Source organism: Rhyacophila brunnea, unplaced genomic scaffold (assembly GCF_057557595.1).
Source record: "Rhyacophila brunnea isolate RB1 unplaced genomic scaffold, BYU_Rbru_1.0 scaffold_6, whole genome shotgun sequence".
In the NCBI taxonomy this organism is placed as follows: domain Eukaryota; kingdom Metazoa; phylum Arthropoda; class Insecta; order Trichoptera; family Rhyacophilidae; genus Rhyacophila; species Rhyacophila brunnea.
This window is the reverse complement of record NW_028233276.1, coordinates 21,665,884-21,682,978: the sequence shown is the minus strand read 5'-3', so window position 1 is coordinate 21,682,978 and position 17,095 is coordinate 21,665,884. Positions and strand designations below refer to the sequence as shown.

Genomic DNA, 17,095 nt, shown 5'->3' with positions numbered 1-17,095 from the left:
AAAATACTTTATAAATCTCTCACCAAACCAATATTATCCCACTGATTAGAAAAATCTAGGTTGTATTAAAGAAGAAGAAGCTTGATATATTTGAAAGCTCAGCATTGTCATGCGTCTTTGGAACCATAAAAGTCGAAGAGGCACGTGGCGAGAAAGGTACAACCATGAAATATGAGCGTAAAACTGAAGCTGGAGAAAATTTTCGCCCAAGTAGTTCTTTTCCATAGAGTGAAAAAAGGAAGGGGGGTCAGGAAACCCATACATACTACGGTAGATTGTAAGAAAAGACACAACATCCCTGAAGCGTCTGCAGTGGATGGAGCTTTTGGCAGATATAACTGGTAGAAACGTTTACTGAAACCAGCTAAGACCCACGTGGGTTGTAGTAATAATGATGGTGGTGATATTTTTAAATTAAAAATAAACTCCGGTTAACTAGAAATGCGTAGAAAGTAAGCAAAGGAACAAACATGCATAACAGTCTCTTTTTTAAATATTCAAATTAGATCAAATATGTAACTATATTAATATTTTAAATTTGAACAATGGTCTCAAGTACCTCAGTATTCTCTATTAATATCATATAATAAAATTTAAAATGTAGGTTGTTAAAAACCCCTCAAAATTGTGTCATTATTTTTATGCTCATATCTCAAAGTGAATGTGATACAAAGAAACACTTTTATCTTTGACGCACTCAAATACAGAACTACAGTATAATTTTACTCGAATTCTAGACGACTCAATTATTACATTTATTTTATTTTATATTTAATACATAAATAATATTATTTAAATAAAACTTGTGTACTATTGCTATGTGTGTACGTAATTTATTATAAAATACATAAAAAATGGATTATACTACCGTAAATGGTTTCTTTCTTAGTCTCTATCCGCATGAACTGCGAATCATTTCTATTTGAATTAAGTATTTCTGATTTGAAAAAGAATATTGGAAACTGAAATGAAAAAACAAAATTTGCTATGGTAGCAGCTGTCTATCAACCTATTTGCACGTGATCGAAATGATGCTATCTTTTTTAGTTTAATTCGATGTGTACTCTTTTAATAAAAAAGTATATTTATGAATGATAAAATCAATACCCTATTTTAATAAGGAAACAATTTAAAATTTTATGGTTTTGAGTTCATAATGTTATTTGATGTAAAAACGTCTTGTCTTTAAAATTTAGCGGAAAAGAGAGTCAAAAATTTCTTCAATGTGTCATAAAATCGAATAACCTTTTCTGAGATTAATCATTTATTCAATTATATAGTGAAATGCCTGGTTTAATTCCTTATTAAACTGTAAAATTTCATTGTGCATTGCTTAATTTCCACTAAACTAAATTTAATAAATCATATATTTTCTTCAAAATCAAGGTTTTAGAATTAAAATGAGAATTTCTGCAAAAATTTAAAACGCTATTTATTTCCTATCTTGGAACAAGACTTTTTGAGTTGTTTCCCTTTTGAAATATATAATATTTTTCAACTAAATCACTTCGGATATGTATATATTCCACCTACGTGAGGATGAGTTTAGGTGGACATTCTTAAAATAGGGTCTTTTCAGCTCATTCGGCGTATTTATAAATATTACTGTTACTTTCGTGATCACTGTCAGTTTTTTGATGGATCTCTACATTGTAAAGGCTTTCTATGGCGATTATAAAGGAATTGTTTACATGTTAGTTATTACTCTTTGAATATAATATGTTAAAAATGCACGTGATTGCACTGCTTCGACTTCGACTGCTTAATTTGCAAACTGGCTAACTCCATTTAGGAAAATTGTTCAGGAAGGAGAAAAAACATAATAATTTAACAATCGAGCAGAATTTAACAATTCTAAAACAAACCTTTTTACAAATAAGTTGCACTATGAATTATTACACTATTAGCTTCCCTTTTATATAAGAAAATTTATATAAATAACAAAGTTGTTCCATTTACGATATTGGAAATTTGGCACCTGCAGTTGATTGTTTTGTTTGAACAACAATAACGCATTTATTTAAAGTTTAGTTATTTGAAATTTTGTGTTAGCATAGAAAACATGCTTTATATCAAAATTCCATCAAAATCTCATTTTTGGTATAAAGTGAAGTAGGCTGGTTTGCAAATTAAGCAATCGAGTTACGAATTATTTTTTATAGGTAATTAATTATCGCCGGGTCATTAAATTGTTTATGGTTAACAAGCATCAGGATCTTAAAAACCTGAATGGTAGTGAGCGGTTACACTCGCTCCTACAACCCCATTGAATTTGCCATCTTTAGAAGTACACGTGGGAAGTGTTAAAAAACGTGCGCCGCTGTCTGTAATAGACTGTCTCTTTAATTGAAGCCTTAGCCATAATGAATTATTATTATACAGCTTAAGGTTTACTTAACACTTTATTTTACTTGCAATTTAATGTAAATACCTCAGAAAGCTTCATTACCAGTTCGGAATGATACCTAATATAAATAGAGTAACTATTTAAATAACTTAAAGATATTAAATTATTTTAATAGATTTAATTTTGTAATATTCTATTTGAGTCGTTTTTTTGCCACCCGAGTTTTGCCTTTCGGCTTCTTCAGGCATCAATGGTAAATATACACTGAAAAGAATCCATTAGAATTTTAATTCAAATTCCATCAAGTACGGGGTCGATAGCATAATAATGACATTAAATATTATTTGAATTTGCATTAAATTACTAGAACTCCATTATGATGGTTTCTAAAGTAAAATTTCGGATATTTGAGTGTACAGGCAAATCCATCTTCAGAACGATCCAAAATTCGGATATCTTTTTAAAATAAAATAAGAATTTTACTATGATTTTGAAACAAGTTGTGATATCAGATATTTAAGGTTTTTGAAAATTTGATGTTACTTTTGTATCAATGAATGATATTACTATTGTTTTGTTAATTTTACGATATACATACTTACATGTTTGTTGGATTAGGTAAGTTTAAGCCATTAATAATTTATTTATTAGATTACGTTTATTAATTATATTATTTAATTGTGAAAGAATTTAAAAAATGGATGGGAGGCTTCGTTAGGAAAGTAAAAAAATATTACCTCTTGGTTCAAATTTCTTTCAAAGTTTTCTCTATGTATATAATTGATTAGCCAATAGATCTGCAGTAAAAAAAATGAATCAATAATATAATATATACACAAATATTATATTAACTCTTAATTCTTAGTTATAAACCATTGTAGTAACTATAGTTATAATTTGAGGATAATCTGGACCATTTTACGGCGTTTAGACGGACGTCGACCAACATGTGTTTCATATGAATGGCTGAAGTAAAATACTATTTAAAACTCCTGCATCACGGCAGCTAGAAAATTCAGTAAGTATAAAGCTGTTTATAAAAACCTTTATATATTTTATTGGCTCTCTTTACTGCTTCATAATATATTATGCCAATGAGCCAAATACTCCCACGGTTCCCGCAATCAGCAATCAAATTGGCGACATCGCAGTACTGCACCGTTGAGGGATGGCCTTACCTCCGCGCTGACAATTTGCTAGCAGTAAACACTCAAAAGATCTATACAGACCTGTTCATATAAAGACTCCAGTTACTCAGACATTTTCCAATATCAGTAGCCAAATAAATCAATTAATGAACAGTATTTGTTTTTCTCATCATTTGAGATATGAATGTTTATATTACGCCTTGTTAATAAATATATAATAAGAATTTGATATACTGAATTAAGATAGAGCTTTCGAACAAATATCAAAATTAATTCGTGAACGAAGTCTTCAAATCCAATTGACGAGACATTATAGTGCTTGGTAGTTTTAACACGCTCTGGAACAGGTGTGCAATGTTTTGGTGGCCGTTGGCGTAATTTATTAGTTTGAGATTAATCAACGAGCTGTCGTAGGTATTTTGTATATTGGTTGTTTTTTATTGCATTTTTAGTTTTTATTTTTCAATTTGCTTATCGCGATTAAGTGCGTGTGAACTGATTTCGGAAACGATCTGATGGAAAACTTGACATTGGTGAAGATTTATTGTTTTTATTTTTGCACTTGGCGTAAGTAATGCAAAAACAACATTTACATTGCTTTTAAGATTGATTAAATACAAACAACATTTAAACATGTATGACGTATAATATGATATACAATACTTGAAAAAATATTGTATCTTTATTTATTAAATTCATAGTAGATACCTACACTTTAGTTTTTAAAACAAAGGTTTGTGACAATTTTTTAACCAGAAGACCATTTATAATCAAGGTGGAAGTGGAAAAAGTGGTGACAATGAATAAATGATACCCATTATTTGTTTTCAGATCAGATAAAAATATAGAATTGATTTGAAAAACAACTGTTAAGAAGGGTTTATTTTTTCATAGTTTTGTAATAATTTGATAAAAGTATATTATATTTTTACATTACTTACTTGTAAAATTTCCAACGAGAGTGAAAATATGCCACGACCTGGGATTACGCAAATAATAAATTGATCCGTATAAATTATAATAATTTGGGTTTGTAAAAGATTTATTTTGAAACAGTTTACCATAAGTTACACAATATTATTTTTTAAGTCCTAATAAAAATTGTACAAATATACGCAACGCAACTTAGTCCGGATTATTAGGATAGTGCTGATTAGTGAGTTAGATTAGTGCAATAGTGAGATACAGAAAATTTTACCAATATTACGTGAAATGTAGGTTTCTTTTATTCCTCCATCATATTCCGAAACCATATTAAACTTGTATAAAAAACAATTCTCATAAAAGTCTATTGATGTACCTTATACACTGTGATACAATGCCATCTATAATTAGGCTGCGGCACGAAATTGTGAGCATCTATAGTAGTGCTAGTTATTAGTTTAACTTTGAATGCAATGCGTTAAATGAATATATTCGTTTGTATATTTCATTCATACTAATCTATGTACCTTTTTTCAATATGCAATAATAAACATTTCTTATACACAGTTTACCATATTGCATTCAAAATATAAATAATAACTTGCACTAAGTTTAGAATTCGCAATTTTTTGCCGTGGTCTGACTATGTAGGGTATTGACTATGATCGGTTATATAGTTTACGGATATTAAAATTTTTATTAATTTATGACACAGTTTAAACTTTAATTCACTATTTATAAACGTAAAAACACATTACAATATTATAGATATATAAGTAAAAAAAATACATTCTTAGTTTGGGAGTGGAGTCAGATTTGAAATTGTTATATAGTTTTATAAGAAGCGATAAGTTAGTTACTCAGGAATGTCAATTAATTGCTTTCCGTCTGGTGAGAGTCGATAGTCTGATAATATATGATCCACTTAGAGATTAGAATGAAGAATTTGCAATATTTAAAACAATAATATGTTTTGTTCATAGAAAAAAAAATAATAACGATGCCTTCCATAGTATTGGTAAGAAATTATATAAGTTTAATTTTTCAATACAATATTATTAAATGCCTTGCGATGTGTTAGTGCGCTGCCGTGCATTATCATTCGGTGGCCGTATGCGTCGGGTATATACCCACTTGCTTATGCAACCGGCGATATATGTATACGAGTATACCCTATCCTCAGCCGGTGCTCCGTGATTTACGCTTCTCGCATACGCCCGCTCCAATAAGGCGATGTACTCTATTTCAATTTTAATTGGACTCTGTGTTAAACAATTTTGCACAACTCTGTTTTTGCTCTACCGGGCTCATTGTTTTGGCGATGTGCTAAGAGCGTCGCTGTAAGTGTCGATGGTGTGGCACTTTTGTTAAGTATGGACGGGGCTTTACCGTTAAATTGTTTTTTTACTGAATCAAAAATATATTTTAAAAATTTTAAAACTAAAATTTGGCCAATTTGATGCCAGTGATGAATTTTACACTACTTGTCAACACAATAATACATTAAATGATGCTTAAAATTCAAGTTACGGTATCTTCCAATACGATGTAACTTTTAACATATTATGTATGCTCCACCCTGTAATTTATTTTATTAATTAACCCAGTATCTTTTTCTGATTTAGGTAATAATGTTGGTATTATATGAACATATATTATATATTATCTTATATACACATATAAGAAAAATAGTGCAAGCTATTTAACGGCCCACATGCTCAGCGTAGGTCAAAATGGAGCTTTTATGGAATTTTCAGAGCATAACCCTGGACATTCCTTAAACGTTGTAGATAATCTATTTATATAATTTTGAAGCCTTATTGTCCTTTATGTTTATTTTAAACATTTGATGACTGCATAAAGTATTTTGATTACATAAAATAGTATTCTTTTAAACCTCTTGCTCTAATGTTTTACAAAATTGTCATATTTCAGTACATCTATGTGCAGTAGAGTTAAGATTTTTAATATTTATAATTTTTAAACGCATTTAAAAAACCATTAGTAAAATTAATGTTAACATTATATAGTGACATATTTACGATAAAAAATTATATTTTATAATCTTTGTGATTTCAAATTTGACAAGAATTACGCATTTTATTATTCAAAAATGGGACGATTTACACATTTGAAGATAATTATAAAGATACTTATTATAAGCTATGTCTTTGAAAATTCAAATGTGATAAACATCCTACGAATAATGTTTGCTTTATAATAATTATTGACCTAAGAATAAGGTAGTATTTTTAGTAGTAGTGTAGTATTATTTGAACATGTACCTAACGGTTTTTTTGTAAACGGCACATGTTAAAACACGCGCGTTACCATCATCTTACTCCCTGTTTCATTTATCGATTGTCAATTTATTGCTACGGTCGTATGTTGTATCTTAACCACTGGGAAATGGCAATAGAAATGGCTTATTAAAAAAAATACTACTTATTCTTAGGTGAATAATTATTATTAAGCAATCATTATTCGTAGGATATTTATCACATTTGAATGATCAAAAACATAGCTTATAATCAGTATCTTTAAAATTATCTTCAAATGTGTTAATCATGCCCATTTTTTGAATAATAAAATGCGTAATTCTTGTCAAATTTGAAATCACAAAGATTATAAAATATAATTTTTTATCGTAAATATGTCACTATATAATGTTAAAATTAATTTTACTAATGGTTTTTTAAATGCGTTTAAAAATTATAAATATTAAAAATCTTAACTCAACTGCACATAGATGTACTGAAATATGACAATTTTCTAAAACATTAGAGCAAAAGGTTTAAAAGAATACTATTTTATGTAATCAAAATACTTTATGCAGTCATCAAATGTTTAAAATAAACATAAAGGACAATAAGGCTTCAAAATTATATAAATAGATTATCTACAACATTTAATGAATGTCCAGGGTTATGCTCTGAAAATTCCATAAAAGCTCCATTTTGACCTACGCTGAGCATGTGGGCCCTTAAGGGATGGTTTTGTCCAATATTTTGATGTTGCTTACTAGATTCCTGTCAAATTTAACTCCCTTCTTTGCACCATGACCACGAATCAAATGGATTGAAATAATACTGAAAGGACACAACTGAAAAACTGAGATATTGAGCTTCAAGGTCTGTACATATATTCAGATAATTTATGTAAATGTTGTGAACATGAAAACTATTGATACAGTTATATGTCTTTTTTATTAATCAGTAATACAGTTGGTTCCTTTTCACATTGTGACATTTTTCATACAAACAATCACTAGAAATTATTTTACAAAAGGAACCAAAGGGTGATTTTCTTTTTTATTATTCCATATTACTTCGAAAAGTCGTAAACTATTTATTTATCATAAATATCAAACTGCAAATAAATATTTGTATATCTTTAATAAACTAAGCAAAATAACTTACGATAAAGATAGAGTACTCCATATCATCAAAGAAATCTTGGCCTCTTGCCTCTTGTATTACTTTGATACTGAGTATGACAGATACTTTGCAGTTGATTCCTTTTTCATAACAAAAATTTAGATGTTTAAAATATCTGTCCGTTAAACAAAATGAAAATAATGTAAATAAAATGGGACTACACCGAACGTAACATGGATTTTTTAGTAAATTGAAATTTGGGATATTAAATGTAGGACTAGTTTTCATTCACATTTCAAAATAATTAAAAACGTTAGTTAGGTCCTTTATGTTTATGTAATTCTAGTTCTTAGACTAACATATCGCACGCGTCACTTTTCAGTCTTTCAATATCATATTGGCGATAGGAAATTTATTAGAAATATAGATAGGTAGATGCGCAATATTATCGTAGGTATTAAAAAAACTAATTTCTCACGTTCTACCTAAGTATGCGCTTGTGAGATTTGGCTGGTTCCTTACCGACGATGTTGTATGGATTACGCCACAACGCCGACGACCTTGCCGTGGGAGTCTGGTAATGATCGATGACACTGGCATAGATCATTGATCGAAGACGATGATAAATGATTCACAATCTACCGGCTGATACATCGATGATTGGTTAACCAATTTTTAAAACAAACCTTGAATTCATATTTTTCAAATTGGTTTTCGTAATAAATCTTCAAAATCCGGCAGACGCTAAATCAAACATTTACCATTTTGAAAAAGAAAATTTTGAACTCTAGGGTCGTTTAAAATTAATTTTGGTAATTAAGCTTTCAGTTATTTGTATACACATTAATTATAAATTGAACATATATTTGACCGAATATAATAATAATATTATAATAGTAAGTACTTACTCGAGTTCAAATTTGACTGTAAATACTGGCTTAATGGACGCGGCATGTAAATATAATCATTGTTTATATTTTATTCTTTCCTTATATCATTGAAAAATAAACTCTACTTACATTGGAATACGGATCATTATTGCATATCAATGTTTATGTCTTCACAGCATTCTTGTTATATTTTGCGAATAGATTTCACGTGTGCATAATAATATGTTTTATTGTTTTTAATTAATTAATTATTAATAAAAATCTATTAGTTCATATATTATTTTCTTTTTAACACTGCAAAAGGCCTAAAGCCCTAATGACAGTAGTGTATTTAATACATATTATAAGTGAAACAATTACAAACGCCCAGAATTTGAGAAAATAACATAAATATATTATTGTGTCCACACCGGATTTAACCCGGAGCTCCAAGGTGAAAGCCCATCGTCTTACGCACTGCACCACGATATATTGTATAAAACATGGATTTGTATATAGCATATATATAGAACATATTAAGAAAATATGGAATATTTTTTATAGATAATATTTATATGTACCTAAAACTGAGCTCTACCTGTATTTCAATAAGGATGATCTGAAATATCTGGAAAAAGGACTCATATTTCTGTTCTGTAGATATATCAATGTATTCTGCTAATACGAGTACATTTCCAGGTGACAAAAAGGTGTGTTATTAAAAATGAACTCTGCCTACACTACAATATGTGTGATTATTATAAACTCGTGTCTTATGCCTTATCACCTTATCTGGTATGTCTACTTTAGTATTGAAAGATTGTCCTGGGACAAGGAATGCCTGTAATGCTTCAACTTGTCGATGGCAGGCCAGTTTATATTTAATAAAAATATAATATATATTTAGGTTATTTTTAATTTGTAGTTTGTTTCTAATATTTTAGAGAAATCTTTTGATTTATATATTTTTTTAATGATATATGTCATACCTAATAAAAAACATAAAAAAAATTCTCAAAAAAGTTTGCCTGGGCGTTGATTTCTAGCAAAATGTGTCGCTAATTTCAAAATCAGCCAAGTTCACCTTTAGGTATTTTTGATTTTTTTGTGAATTGTTGAAGAGTTACGGCTTTATAATATTTCTGCATTATCAAAATGTGGAATTTATTAAATTTAAATATTCTATACTCGAAATAATATAAACTTTCACCCTTGTGACTGTGTATTTGAGAAAACAAAAAGCTGTTTTTCTCCTATTCATCTATTATGGACTTGGCTGATTTTGAAATCTAGCGATACAAATAGTCAAGTTTTAATAAATTAATTTCATTGATAAACATGGTGCACATACCTTGGAAAAACCAATATTTGGAGTTGGTGAATGATGACTAATATCGAATCTCTTGAACACTGCAAAAAAAAGAGATACATGTTATATTTATAATAAAGGGAGTATATTTAAATGAGAAAAATTCTACATGTAAATATGTATTGATAACAATTTTTCAAAAAAAAAAAAAATCCATTAGCTAAATTTGCAAACCTCGGATAACGTAGTTATTACAATTATTTCAGAAGAATCATACGGTAGAAGGTAGCAGAAAACATCTCAGTTATATCCATACTAAAACTACCTTCATCCTATCTAATTACGATAAATTTAACAAGTTTTCATAAATCTAAAGCGCTTTATAAATTGCGTACATTTTAGTTATCGGCTGTTGTGTTTAGAATCGAGGTATATCAATATTTTTTCTTGTACATACTTACTAAATCCCTTAACGCACTTTAAATCCTAATTAGTTTAAAGTGTGTCGCTAACTCAAAAAGGGTGAAAAAGACTGCTTTATGGCATTAGCAATAGATCATATTATTTATAAAATGTAGATCGTTTGTATTTCTATCGCATTTAATTAAATGTATTTTTAAATATTAATTAAATATATGTAACAAAGAAAGTTAAAAAAATGTCTAAATGAGTTTTATCAATGAAGCAAAATTGCAGCATGAAAAAATACACTTGAAAGCAACACTGCAATTTTTACAGCGATGAATACGATGTAATTGCATCAAAAATAATCAAAATAATTACTTATAACGTAGCCAAGTACGAGTGGTGATAAATCAGTGTTGTGTACATTGCATACTAAATAACTTGTATCATAGAAATAATTACTTTTGTGCTGTAAATATTATTCACTATTCATTTTATTTAATTAACCCCGTTTCTGGTTGTCCATCTCGCAAAGTTGATTGATAAACAAACTAGCAGGGAGTCATGTAGAAAAAACGTCTAACAAATGATCACAATCTATTCTCACAGTATCACTTCGCATATAATAAATATATTTTTTATAACCGATATCTAATAGGTGTTCGTAATAGAATGCACTTTTTTATAATATAGGTAGGTATACAATGTGTTTTAATTTTCAACATTGGCTTTGTACTCTTGTTTTCAACAGTCTAATGAATTCTAATTAATGAGAGTTTGTACTATTTAATATAAAACTATTTTAATGACATGAGTTTAATTGTTTAACATATTATATATATCACTTATACCAAGTCTACTTTTTATAATGCCATCTCTCTAATGAAGGTCGACCACCATCAGAACTAACCTGCCATTGGTGATGCCAATTGGGAGGGCAATAACTCTGTTCAACCAAATCGCTTCGGATGTTAAGGACCTATATGAGGAGTATTAATTTGTAGGTGGGCGTTTTTTTATAAATTTTTAAAATAGGGTCCACTTAGCTCATTCGGTGTGTTTCCACGCTTTATAAATTTTGTACATTTTACTTTTATACTGTTTTTTATAGGTATTATGTATATTTCTTCTTTAAATTGTTTTAAAACCATTTATTTGTTTTTAAATGTCATGTTGTGAACGTATTGAATTTATAATTTGTAATGTTCACCATATGTAAAAATAAATTAATTTGAATTTAAATTTGAAGACGATCTTTGCTTTCTCATATGCTACCAGGAATATTTCGATAGAACTGCAATCATACCAATCAGGTATTGATATTTCTTTGGATAACATGTTGAGCAATGCTATATTTGTGTCCTTTCATAATGTGGCCGAAGTATTATAAATAGTTGTCTGGTGTTGATACAACGCAGTCCTTTCCTATTCATTTGAGAACGTCAATATTTCTTTCATAATACAGATATTTTATGTGGTTAATTGAATAACATATATTTTTAATAATATCATTAAAAATGTTTTTTTTCTGACTTTTGCCGCTCGCTGAATCATGCCGCACGGGTGTTTCGCACCACTAACAACCCCTCTTGAGGCGCCCCTGTACCCCTCTGTTTTGCTATAAATACTACTGTCATTGTGCCCAGAATATCCGAGAATGTGCTCCGAGAGGGAAGAGATTCTTAAGTTGATCCAACCAGCTGCTGGGCCCATAGGGGCAAAAAACAATTATATTGCATTAAAAAAATGCGGCATCTTATTGCGGACGTGAAAATGTTTTTACATAGTTTTGTTAATCCGTATTGTTTCAGCTGTGTTTTTTGTATCTTATATATTACCATTACATTCATTTATTTGTGTTAAGTTTTGTTAAGTTTGCCTTTCTCTGCCATGGCAGTTTTTATTAAATTACCTACGTCTTTCAGTAAAATCAGTCAAAGCTCACTTGAGAGCTGCTCCTGAGACATTCCCAGGCGTAAAAAACTGCTGATGCTTCACATGCAAAAGATGCACCTCGTGATACGCTCGATTAAAATCGACCGTGATGCAGGGTGAGTTGGTTTAGAGGGTTCCATATTTGTGTTATCATTGGGCCTATTGGCTTGTTGTAGTGTTAAAAAAATATATATGTCTATATATTATATTTAATGATTAAGGCTATACTTCAGCTGGGACACGGTCTAAAACCGTGAATACGCGACGCGAAGATTGTGCAAACGACGCGCGCAGAACAAAACATAATTTGTCATAAAAATTCAACATGCGTCAATTTAATGTTATGTATATTGTTCTATTAGTAATAATAATAATAATATATTCATTGATATTTTTTCTTTTTCAAGTAAATGGGTAACGTTTTTTAGTCATCTATATACGATTTAATAATTAATTCCCCCGTCGCCATCACAAAACAAATGGACGTGTTCACAGCTCGACTTTCACACTCCGATTGCCAGCGAGTCAGAAATTTCGTCGCACCTATAGTTGAAAATTATTTGCCGTTTCACTAAAGTATGCTCTTATATATAATAGTCGGCCCTGGTATGTAAGTATACCTAAAAATATGCAATAATGAAAATGCGTAAATCGAACACGTGACCACTCGTCCACCTAGGATGCCGACAGATTTTTCACGACGACAAATCATCCAAACAATACGTATTTTCCAGAGATTTCACGGCATTCTTCGGTACATTGTAAACCAGATAATCACGCTAATGCGGTTGTATAGAAAGAAATGTTACCTACCGCAGTGCTCTTTGATATTTGAATCAGATCTCAATAATAATTTCATATCTTTGTCTGGCCGCTCTGTTCTCCATTGTTGCTCAACGACACACACAAAGAAACTGTGATAAATTGCTGAGACTCACTAAACCTGTTGATAATGTTAGCAGATACAACATTATACTACACAGAAATCAGTTCGACTGTTCTTTAAAATGTATTGGTACTAGATATTAAACAATGATTTACGTTAAGGCAATGATAGAAAATCTAGATGACGTTTATTAAATATGTATATGTGATATAACCTAATCTAACCTAATGATATCGTGTCAAATTGAATAATATAGATTTGCAAAATTTTAAAATTATTATTAATCTTTATAATAAATCCAACAGTATTTGTCTGGTTCACATAATGTTAATTATGTTACATAACTTAGAATAAGTTAAAAGACTTAGATAATATAATTCAGGAATGCGTCAGAATTATACAAAGTATTATAAAAGTATTAGAAACATCCTCAAAAATAAATTGGACTGAGTGAGGTTATAACATACGTTTTTCTTGCCGGGAAAACCAATTAAAAGCTCCTACGCAATAAGTATATTTCAATAGGTTCCAAATTTATCAAGATTTTTTGTAATAGTGTTAGTAGTCTGAAGCTTTCCCAAATTTGTAAAGAAGAATGGTATATTCTTAATAAATGTGAATATTCAGTTATGACAACATTTGTTATAAGTAATACTATATAGTTATTATTGCAAATGTTCACTATTTCGGAAAATTTTTTGCTTAGAAAATCCATTAATGTATTAAAATAAGGTTTATTTACAAACAAAATATTGTTTTATCTACTGTAGATAGTTAATTATTACTGTTGGTGAAAAAACATTGCATATTGATAGTCTATAAATCTTTGTATGGTTGGCAGCACTGACAAAATATCACAATTGGATTTGAAGACCTTATTTATTTTTCTATTTTTGATGTCACATTTATTAAAGTGATGTATTATTAAAATCATCTGAGCTAATATATCAATAATTACGTATGTATAATTCTGATAAAACAAACACTATCCATTAAATAAAAGTTTATTGTCAAAAAGTAACGTTATGAAAAGCGATGAAGTTAATAAATTATTAAAAAAAAAACTTTATGTTTACGGCTTATTCAATTGATTCTGTTATTGTGTATTTTTTAACGTATTGAAATGTTATAAACGAGTTTCAAGTGAGCCACAATGGTGTATCAATTGAAATTCAATTGTTCAATTCAACATAATAAACTTTGTGTTTTGCCGTTATCGTACGTATTAATAAAATACTTACAATATTCAGGACTGTATTAAGTAATTACCATGTAATTGCATAGGTATTTAATAATAGGTATATATTACTATTTTGTTATAGATAAAGTGATCCATAAAAATAAACCTATGTACTTATACATGTTTAACTTAAAAAAAAAAAAAAAATGTCCCTCTGAGGCAAACGAAACCGGTCCTAATTTATTGATTAAAGGTGGAATAAGTAATAGTTTTATTAAATTAAATAACAATACAATGCAGTTCCACCATGAATTGACAGTTAACAAAATAAAAGAAATTAAAAAAAATAAAGCCAAAGATCATCAAAGCAATGAAAAAATAGTTTTATTTAAAACAAAACACAATATTATTCTATAATTTTTAATAACAATCAGAATTGGTTTCATTCGTTTAATATGATATTCTTCTGTTCAGTAAGACAACCATTCTGATCACTAATAACTTTCGTGAAATATTAATTATTATAACACGCGATAGTGCATTATTTTTGAATGTGTATTTGAATCCAAATCATGGGTCTAATAATTTGCGCAAACTTTTAACATCCACTTTTCGTAATAAAAAAATGTTACGAACCCTCTTTGTGAGTCAGCTTAGCCACCGGATTTTAGGATCAATGAAAGAATAAATGAGCATATTATTATTATTCTTAATATATTTTAATGTAAGAATATTGACTTTTATTATGTTGTACAGGAGAAAAACAAATTAATATTTAATCACAGATATAATAAAATATATTTCCTAATTTTAAGTCAGTAATAAAATATGATAAATTAATTGATGAATATTGTAACTAATTGGTCATCTTATTAAAAGTTCTCGAACATATCCGTTGACTATTTATTACAAACAACTTTCTTCATAAATTTCATGTTACGTATTAAAGTCAGTTTTGAGTTATGTCTTCGCTCTTAAAATTAAATATAAATCACGTAGATAATTAAATCTGTCAACGCGCTACGATTCAACACTGGCGTACTGCTCATAGAGCGATGAAGGGAGAAAAACGTAAGTACGAGTATATTATAAAGAAGATTCATAAACTGCAATAACATGTTGTTGAGTCGTTGATATTGAAAAATGGGCATATAGGTAAGGTGACCAAAATTAATTACGTTAATGTGTTAATATTATAACTGACAATCCATTAATGTGAATTTATAGATGCCTGATGTATTTATTAACCATATTATTGGATATGTATAATTTTTTTACAAAGATGTCTCTTACATTAAAAAAAAACAAATATGCTAGTGGCGGTCTATCTTTACATGCGATAGATGCAGAGCACGCCGTATAATTTTATTCTAAAGTCAATAAACTTTTCTTATGTTTATCATTAGATTATCATTTCTCATGTTTATTATGCTTTGAATTCACAAACAATACTCTAAATACATAGTTAAATTTAGTTAAATTATTTACTAATAAATATTAATAGATAGCAGTACTACCTGTCTCTTTCTTATAAGTTTACGTATATGTTCTGTTTTGATGTTTTTGTTCTGGTTTTCAGACAGTGAGAACTAATATTACAAGTATTCGTTCATTAAATCGATAGCTTGACAGTGTGATGACAATATCAGAATAAGTTAAGTCTAAATTAAGTTACATTTTGTTATGAAATAATCATAAACCCATTGTAAATGCGTCACCGTCATAGATGAGAAGTATAAAATGTCGGTTTTATATAAACCTACCTGTATGTTAACCTGAAAAATTTATTTAATTGGGATACTAAGACAAAAAATTCAGTTATTTTGAAGTGCATACGTTTGGAAAAAAACATTACAATTTATTTTTTTGCCATGAAGCATACTCGCGCCTAGTTAATATAATCTTAAATATTAGTTCTTGTACAATAAACCATGATTATTAAAAAAAAGTATCAGATAAAATTGCATAGGACATAAGTGTAGTAGTAATCAATTAATCAATACCTCAAAAGTTGACCGACTTTTTTATGGACTAGGAATGAATTAAATTCTGCTAATACAGTGGATATTGATTTTAATATTAATCTAATTTAGATCGCAACCAAAAATAATGTTGGTTTTGTTATACTTTAATATTAAAGTTATGGACTATTATTTTCTTTGCACAAAATATCATACCATTTGAATAAAACCACCATAGAAATATTATAGAGAGGATTGTTGTTCTAAGTGTGTATTTTATTCTAGTAGTTTTGTAATATAGGTTTAAAATAAAAGGCTTTATATTATTATCAACAAATTTAGTTATACTTATCGGGGAAAAAAATCGATTATATTTTCTTAAAAAATAATGTATTTTTAATGAAAGTAAAGGGGTGAGCGGCTCTTTGAATTACGAACGTGGACAGTTGAGTCCGCTGTCGTAGGGTTGAATTAATCTACCCTATGTTCATCGCTCTCAAATGTTGTAATACAATATGAAGGTATGTTAATCGTGTGTTACTTCTCAAATTAAAATTATTTAATATTTCCGTGAATACCAGTATAACGCAATGATTTCTTGGTTCATATAAAGATATCGACACTTCTCCAAGAACTTGCATCGTTGCCTCGAACCAAGTCTATTAAATGCAAGGCGTCGATAGCGCATACACGCGTTTCTGTAGAACAATGGGAGGGTAGGCAGTTCGAAGCCGGGGGGCAACTTTATTTGTAT

General features: G+C 29.1%; 1 protein-coding gene across 1 annotated transcript in view; it reads right to left on the bottom strand.

Annotated features, from left to right (window-relative positions):
- The window catches only part of LOC147065399 (uncharacterized), a 146,605-nt gene that overhangs the window by 115,921 nt on the left and 13,589 nt on the right, over positions 1-17,095 (bottom strand). The window contains exon 3 of the mRNA XM_085956976.1: positions 10,017-10,075. Coding sequence (XP_085813102.1) covers positions 10,017-10,075 — 59 coding nt within the window. The remainder of the gene's footprint in view (positions 1-10,016; positions 10,076-17,095) is intronic.